General features: G+C 37.3%; 1 protein-coding gene across 1 annotated transcript in view; it reads right to left on the minus strand.

Moving 5' to 3' along the window:
- The window catches only part of OXCT1 (3-oxoacid CoA transferase 1), a 143,876-nt gene that overhangs the window by 60,546 nt on the left and 73,925 nt on the right, over positions 1-9,405 (minus strand). Inside the window, exons 9-10 of the mRNA XM_012649601.1 lie at positions 6,728-6,822; positions 4,899-4,947 (exon numbers count right to left, since the gene is read on the minus strand). Of these exons, the coding sequence (XP_012505055.1) occupies positions 4,899-4,947; positions 6,728-6,822 (144 nt within the window). The remainder of the gene's footprint in view (positions 1-4,898; positions 4,948-6,727; positions 6,823-9,405) is intronic.

A 9,405-nucleotide genomic window follows, 5' to 3' on the forward strand; every position in this document is an offset into this window, starting at 1 on the left:
TGCCACTTTGCCAAAGATAAGTGAACTGTCTGAGGACACACCCCATGCAGGGCCCCTGAGTAATGGAGCAGACAAAAAGAAGGGGAAGAAAAGCTATGATTTCAAGACTGGAATAGAGAAAAGCTTCCCGGCACAACAGGACCACGGTCGGACCATCCCCAGCTGTGCAACATAACTACATCTTCAGCTTCTCAAGTCTTTCATGAAATCTAATTTTCCGTCAATATCCCCCCTCCACTCAAACTCGAGTACAGAATAAGAGTAAGTCTATTTATATCATGCTGAAATATTTATTCCCCAAGGGAGTTTGATTCTAAATGGCAGAAACATTTTCATATCTTTCAAAATACCATAAAACTCAAAAGCTTTGGAAAATACTTTCTGGTATGGTTAGTAAGGGGTTGTAGAAAGCACATAGGACTTTGTGGATTGAGATGATGCATATAAAGTCCTTACTCTAGTGCTTGGGGCACAAAGAAAGGGCTCCATAAACACCAGCTTTTATTATTGTCACTTTTATTATTCCTCTCTGCAAACCTACTTATAAAAGAGAGGATACGTTGCCCCTCTAGGGATAAATGCCATAGAACTGAGCAATTGGCTTTTATGGTGGGGTTATACAGCCAGGCTGTGTGAGCTCTAGGTTTTATGACAAGCATAATACAATTAAACCTTATTCTAACACAACTTTTATGTCCAGTAAATGCAGATCTTCACCAATCCTGTGAAGTGGAAAGTTGAGGAAGAATTTGACAAAAAAAAAAGAAAAACATAAAAATCCCAATTTTTTGTTTTTTAGGGGCTAAATCACAGTAACTCCACTGGCTGGTAGTACACAGAAGACATTCATTATTTACCACTTTATAGGAAACTCTGATATCAATGGGGAGAGCTTTGGCTCTCTCTATACAATTTATGAAGCACAGTTTTATTAAAGAACCCAGAAAACAACTCTCATGGAAAAAAAGTTATCAGCTCCTGCTAATACATTCTAGCACCTTATAAATTACATTCTTATGAAGCAAGGTTAATTTTCACCATTTTTAAACATCTAATGTCTAAACAAAAATAAATATCCTAAAGCTGAATCCATGCTTTTCAAATACAATGTCCAAATTTGGTCAAAAGTCATAATAAGACAACATAAAGAAAGAGGGCTTTCTTAATTGGCTAATCCTAATTAATTTCTGTCTCCTCCAATTTTTCTGGGTATACACCTGCATCTTTGCATGTATTTGGGCAAAAGAGCTACTCAATTTCATAGTCACTGGGTCCTTTGGCTCATGATTTAACAGGTCATTCTCTCAGTAGTGAATGGCTACTATGTACCTTAAGCAATGTTACAGACAAAATTCAGCTGCCCTAAACTAGTGGTTCTCAAGCTTTAACACTCATCAGAATCACATGGTGGGCTTACAAAAAGGAAGACTGCTGCACCCAACTCCCAGAGTTCCTAATTCAGCAGGTGTGTGGTGGGGCCTGATTATTCTTTTTCTAAAATGTCCCTGGTGATGCTGATGCTATGGGGCTGGGGACCACACTTGGAGAACCACTGACTGCCCCAAGCAAAAGGTACTTACTATCCTGCAAGAGAGATAAACACAGACAAATATAAGGCAAAATGTGGTGGGCTTATGAGAGAGACACTAGATATATTGTGGTTCAGGGTAATGGCATTTCTGAGCTGCAGAAGATCTGGTGAGGACAAATGAGCTGGGACTTGAAGGATAAGCATAATACATTATGACAGGAAATTACCAGTAGGGCAAGGAGGATGAAAAAGGAAGGGGGCAGAAAAAAAAATCTGGTGAAAGGCAAAGTAAGAGCAAAGGCACACAGGAAGGAAAGGATGAGCCATGATCAGAATACACCCAGAAGTCCAGGACATAGTGAAAGATAAAGCCAGAAAGGTTGGTTGCAACCACCGGAGAGATCTAGAATGCTGTGCTATGTGTATGTTAGACTGCAGGCCTGTGACTCTTCAGATATGGTACATACACCTCCAGAGCAGGGTTTGTCCTCCTTGGCACTACTGATCTTTGGGGCTGGATAACTCTTTGCGGGGGGCTGTTCTGGTTGTTGTAGGATGTTTAGCAGCATCCCTGGCCTCTACCCACTAGATGCAAGTAGCACCTCCTCCCCCAGGCGTGACAATCAAAATGTCTGCAGACATTGTCAAATGTCCCCTGGGGGCAAAATCCATACCCCACCCCAATCCATAGAAAACCACTACTATAGAGAGTATGTGGCAGGCAGGGGCAGGGAGCAGGGATATTTATAGCCCGTGAGATTAACATGGTGATTCTTCCTAAAACAATTTTAATCGAAAGTAAGTCATTTAAAACATTTGTATAGTAAAATAAGAAAACATTAAGGAAGAGGAGGATGCAAAATATGAAAGCAAAAACATGAGAGTTAATAAAGATTTCATAATTGCATCAGGTTACTGCAGGTTCAACCCAGATCTTCACTGGATCTCTTAAATGTCCCAAGCACTGGTGTCCACACCTCTGTAAAAAGTCAGATTATCACCAGGTATAGCTCAGTATATAAAGAAAAAGGCCAGGGCTCAGAAACAGAAGACTGTGTGTGAGTTCAGTTCAGTTCATACCAATGTCATCTTGAGCAAGTCACTTCATTTTTCTGGGCCTCAGTTTCCCAATCTGTATAACAAGGTTTCACTTGAGGCTCAAATGGTGTAATACATGTGAAAAAGTACGCTCAAAGCCATATGGTGCCATACAAGTAGTAATTCATTTTTACATAAACTTATGAGATTATCATTTTAAAAACAGGACCCTTAGAAATAGTTCTATTATTATTCTGAAATTTTAATACATCAGTTATACCCAGAATCATAACTCTCTGATTTCATTTAATAGAATTTCCATAAAAATCTTTTCAAATTAACACAAATAATGGGCTGATCTTCCAGGTAATTTCCAGGTAATTTTGGGAATTGAAGAAACCACCAATTTAGACAACTTCAAAATCACGAGCATCAAATATCCCACAAAGGGCTTTGATAAAAAAGTTAGAATATTATTAAACTAATTTGCACCTTGGCTTCCCATTAAACAATGAATTGTTCTTTTACAAAGTAGTTTAAGATTATACATGGTATTTCAGAAGTTGAAATATAAAATTGGTGGCTTCATTAGGGCTGTGCTACTTTTATGCTCAATGGAATCAGAAACACCTACCGTCCAACTACATTAACAAGATTAACTACTTTTCCAAGAAAAGTGTGTTTTATGAACTCAAGCCTGAAATTTGAAAAATGGAGTTATTCATTTTGCAAATAGCTCACTAACATCATAAATTAATTAAACCAAGCAGCAAATATTTTCACAGATCAATGAGTTATTGCTAAAGGGTACAGTACAATTAAATTACAGCCTTGGTTAAATGTCATTGCTTTATCACAGTGGGCCTTTCAGAGTTGAGTCATGTTAACTAATTCAACTATTCAACCAGAAGCTGTTTTACTTCCAAAATTTCCAAGTGTCAAACATCAATTCTACTTGGCAGCTGGCCTTTATGTTCAGCTCATATTACTTCTCTTCTGAGATTTACACATACTATTTTTGAATGCAAAGTAAGAATAATACTTTTGCAGGGGTAGAATGAATAAGAGTGAAAGAAGGGTACAGAAAATCACGCTAGAACTTAAAAATGAGCTTCTTATAGGCAACTTCACTCCAAAGATGATCTACAGCCCCAAAATGGTGACAGTTTTGCCTCAAGCACAGGGAGTGATGATGGCCAAAAGGCCTGACCTGTTCTTCCTCCTCTAGGCTTCTAATATATGTGATTCTATGTCCCAGTCAAAAAACAGGCTAATAATAAAAGGGAAAGCATCTGAGTGTGGGAACAAAGGAGAAGACAAGGCCAGAGTGCCCAGTTCAAAGAAACTGTATTTATTGTTCATGTCATCGGGTCATACTTAGTGTCATAGTGCATGCTTAAGCACCCTTGTACCTTTGGAGGATGTTCTCTCACCCCAATGAGGACTAGACTCACAGCAGTCCCCAACCTTTCTGGCACCAGGGACTGGTTTCATGGAAGACAATTTTTCCATGGATGGGATGGGGGTGTGGGGAGGGGTGCCAGGGTGCAATGGGGCAAGGGGGAACAGCTGTAAACACAGAGGAAGCTTCACTCGCTGCTCACCTCCAGCTGTGTGGCCCAGGTCCTAACAGGCCATGTACTGGTTGGTACTGGTCCTCAGCCTGGTGACTGGGTACTGCACAACTAGAGGACAGTAAGCATCACCTACAACAAAAACCCCAGTGTACCAGATCTTTTCTTTCTACTGCTATGGATCTACTCTCCACCATTCTCCATCCTAAGAAGGCTGACTTATTTCGACTTGGGACTAGCCAATGGGAGGCACAGGCAGGAGACCCAGGCTGCTGCAAGCTGGCTGGTTCCTGAACCAAAGGCCATAGTTCCTGTTAGGTGACCCTCTCCTACTACTGTCCTTTAAGGCCTCGGGGGTGATAATAACTTCCAGTGGGATTGTACCATCCTTTCTTGGTTTCTCTCAATCCTGTCCACACCCTTGTAAATTGTCCCTTACTTTAAATCTCTTCAATTACATTTGAGAGTGCTCTCTACCTATGGGCAGGACCCTGACTGATTGATCCACCAAAGCCCTTCCATTAAATGTGCCTCCACCTGCATTTCCTCCTTTATCTTAGTCATCCCTAAATGAGAGGAGACCTCAAAGAGGCTCTAGAAGGCTTATCTCCCCTCCTCAGCGATAAATACAGTGGCATACTCTCCAGAAAAAGATAAAGAATTGAGTCCAAATCCTTACTATTATTTGGCACAGAACAAAATTAATATTAATAGCAAAGGGAAACCCTAGAAAAATATGTAATAAGAGAATTTACCTGCATTAATTAGATCTGCATCAGCTTCATGCTGTAATGGATATGGACCCTGTCAAACACAGCACACAATTAGCAAAAGAATATTCTCACTGAATCACATATTAAAATTGTAATATAAATAACTTTCCTAAAAACCCTATGAAGTTATCAACCAAAGACTTGAGGTGAACCTTTTAAAATTAATTCTGATATGTTCATGGCTCTGTTTTTCATATTAATTTGTCTTTTCTACCCTAATAGTCGTAATTAGACAAATGAAAAATGTTTTCTAAAATTACCCATTTGAAAGAAATGTTATACTGTTAGACATACAGGCCAATAATACAAAAAGTAATTATTTAGTATCTACTATACAGCCTATATTATTCACAAACTTTTCTGGTAGGATCAATGAACGCAAACTAACATTGCATTATTTGGCTAGAAGGACCTACAGAGGCAAAGTTTCAGCTTTCTCACGTAAAACACCTAAAGGCCTGAATTGGGAGTTGTAATCTTATCTCTCATTACATCTAAGTTTTGATACACTTCTGTCCTAATGTTGCCTCTGCTCGATTATTCTCAGTAAGTCTTTATTTTGGCATATATTTTTATGAGGCAATTCTATTTATTTGAATGGGGCAAGTCGTTTCATAACATAATGCATATTAAGCAAAAAGGGAGGAAAAGGAAATAGGGAACAGAAAAAGGCATAAGAAGGATCCAAGAATGAGGAAGTATTGGCTATGAAATTTTTACATACTTTCTAAAGAGGGAACAAAAATTTATCCTATAAATAAACTGAAGTGGCAACTAATATTTTAGATCTATGTAAACTTTCCTTTAAATATTGGCCATGGAGAATTCACATAAACTTATATCTCTCGTCTTCCAAATCAGGGAGTTGATCACTCTAGATAATCGCTAAGGTACCTTAAAAGTGCAAGTCTTTGACTTCAGTATGAATCTGCTCTTATCCAGATACATGTCATTTTTGTGTCTTTGAAAATATCACAATTACTGCCTCAATCGACCAGTATCCACTACATGCCCATGGTCATTATTTATATTTTAAATACTGGATATACATTTCCCATATGTGCAATTTCTATTACATTAACACTTAAGAGCTACAGAGAAATAATGAAAGATTTAGGAATATTATAAATTGGCAAACCATAAATAATTCCTGCCACAGTTAAGAATTAAATTAAAATTGTCATCTGGGAAGCAAAAATATTTCTTAATATTATTATAACATTGAATAAAACTATGGCCTAATTCTATAAGAAGATTGAGCTCATCTGGAAGGTTAATCTTGAAGAAGAGAAAATTCTACCCTTTTGGACAATACGCCCTCGAAAGGAGAATTAGATGAGAAATTCTAAGACTTTTTGAGGTAATCAACTGTCAAAAAATGTCCCTTTCCAAAAGTAGAAACCTATTCTTTAGTTTCTCGTTTTGAGCCTGATTTTTATTAACACAGAATTGTTAAGAAACTTCATTATCTTATCCAACCACAAAAGAGTGAGAAATAGTTAACAAAACAAGAAATCATGAGGTCTCTCCAGAACGGGTACAATGTGGGACATGGCCGCTGACAGACTGACAAGGAGGAAGAGTCAGAAAGCTCACATAGGCAGGACACTACCACAATAAACAACACTACAAGCTCACGATTAACGTTTTCAGGGAAAAGGTAAATATTTTATTACGAGGATAAAAGTAAAAAGAGAGAAAAGTAAGGTTGGGAACATTAAGCTAACAACTCTGTTATCAGAAGATTTTACTACACGAAATCTCTCATTCTCCATCAAGATTGGATAAAGAAAACTTTATTTCCATCTTACCAAACCCAGGACTCCATTTTCACTTTGAAGATGAACAGTCATATTTGGGCTAATAAAGTTGCTGGCCAGAAGAGGGATTCCTATGCCCAAATTAGCTGGAAAAAAAGATGTTAAGGCCCAACATATAAAAGGTAGAGAGATTGTACCATAAATCTTCTACATATGTAAATCTGAATAGAAGTCTTCTTTAAAGGGAATTTGCTCTGAATGTAACAACTGATTATATTCTTCATTTACCCTCTCGGCATTATTTTGTAATTTTTCAAAAAGAAAATCTCACAGATTTTTCGACAACATTAATATGCTTTGCCACAAAGATATCAAAATGGTACCTTCGGAAGCTAGCCAAGAGATCATTTTAGCAAAAATGTAGGACTATTTTATTTTCATTAATGTGCTTAGCAACTTTGGATTGATATATTATTAAACATGGCTTGACCTTTGTTTAAAAATGATTTTCATTATTCAAAAGTCCCACTAAAAACAATCATCTTTATCGATAAATAAATTGGGCTACCCTTTTTATTTATTTATTTTTTTGAGACAAGGTCTTGATCTGTTGCCCGGGATACAGTGCAGTGGTATCATCATAGCTCACTGCAACCTCAAACTCCAGGGCTCAAGAGATCTTCCTGCCTCAGCCTCCCAAGTAGCTGGAACTATAGGCGCCCACCAACACACCAGGCTAATTTTTGTGTTTGTTTTGTAGAGACAGGGTCTTACTATATTGCTCAGGCTGATTTTGAACTTCTGGCTTCAAGTGATCCTCCTGCCTCAGCCTCCCAAAGAGCTAGGATTACAGGTGTAAGCCACCGTACCTGGCTCCCATTTTTAAGTTTACAAAAAGTTTTCTGACAGTACCAGAATGTCTGCTGAAAAGTATAGTAGCTCCTTTGGATCTCTGTGGCAGCATTCACTGGTAACTGAATTTTCTCTGAGACATAAAAAGAAGGGAGTGAAGGAATTAAGTTTTAGCAAATACAAATAAAGTAGCTGTGTTAAGGCACCAAAGAGTTAACTGAAAGTGTTGAATCTTTTTCCTTAGATGATCAAAACAGGATCAACCCTGATTCATACACAATGGTGTGGGTTCAATCCTGCCTCTCAACACAGGCAGGCTCACAGATTGGGGGTCCTTACACTGCCTAAAACTGCTGCCCACGACCACTGAAAACAAAAGACCTCATCGGAATTAGTCCAAAGAATGATGGTGTGCTGATGAGATTCTAGTAACACTGAAATCTTTATGAATCAAGGCTAGAAAAAATAGAGTTTATATGTAATGCCATATTATAAAGTACAAAGGCCAGCATGACAACCCAATGACCCAGGACACTGTGGACACAATAAGTCCATAATAGCTACTTAGTTTACCTCTTAGCAAATCACAGGCTACTACAATATTATATGTACTTCATTTCTTCTGAGTAAATCAAACACTAGGGAGAAAAAAGTCTGTGTACTCTGGGTTGAAAAACAGTAGATGATATGGAAGGATCATTTATATGAATTGACTTGCAAATATTTTTCATAAGCAATACAATAACAGTGAATAAAGAACACCTAGAAGTCATTATAACCTAATAATCTGTGTTACAGTCAGTATTTAAGCATTAATGTAAGTCAATCGACATGGGTTGAGAAGAAAGCTCAGTGACTCATTTTCACCTATTAAGTCAAGTTGGTTGACTCCCTATCTTGCTGATACAAGAGCTGGAATAGAGGGAACATGATATTCTCTTCCCCTATGTGAATTCTCAGCATAACACAAGGGATAAACTGAGAAATAAAGAAAAATGAGGAGAAGGTAAAGAGAAAGGAGAAAAAGAATGTTCTCCCAGTCAAGATCTCAGTCTGAAAGACTGATATTCATGGACTGGGGAAGCTCACAGAGTGGAAACACTTGTCATGTTTATAATTCTTCCTGTCCTAGTTCTTTAAGTATGGCATTACTGTATCTGTCATCCAACAAATATTTATTTTATTATATGCTATTTGTATCTCTATGTATTATTTGTGTTATATAGTTCAATGTCTGACATATTGAAAACTAGCAAAATGGTGAACAGACCTACTGTTATTTAAATGCATTCAAAATCCAAATACTAATTGTACTAAATTATGTCTATCCTACCTCTTTTTTGACAAAGTATCTAAAGCAGAATTTGAATCATTCATTGAATACCTTTACAAAACATTGGACATAAAAGGGTACATTCATGGGATTTTTGTCAAAGGAAGAAGAAGATCATAAAGAGGTTGGATTTTGTGTTTCAATGGGTATACAAATGTCAAAATATAGAGAAAGTAGATAGCATTGGTTTTCACTAGTAATTTTGAGATTTGAAACCTTCATCTTTGGTAATTTCTTTTCCCAATAATCTCTAGCTAAATGCCAAATTGCTCTGAAATCCACTGTATACTAGAAAATAGATAAGCAAAATTTTGGTTGCCATTTTGTTTCAAAAAGGCAAACATTATATAAATTTTATATATCTTGATATTTTCGAGTTATATGCCAAATTTTGATAAAAAGGTATTGTTCAACTGCTTTAAAAGTTACTACAGACTAGAAATGAATCACTATGCAGAAGGCCTAGTAGCCTGACCAATATGGGAGAGAGAAGAGCTATGTCTTTGCCCAGTCACAAAAGGATAAAGGATACCATACATGCCGT

Source organism: Propithecus coquereli, unplaced genomic scaffold (assembly GCF_000956105.1).
Source record: "Propithecus coquereli isolate 6110/MARCELLA unplaced genomic scaffold, Pcoq_1.0 Scaffold110, whole genome shotgun sequence".
Taxonomy (NCBI): Eukaryota; Metazoa; Chordata; class Mammalia; order Primates; family Indriidae; genus Propithecus; species Propithecus coquereli.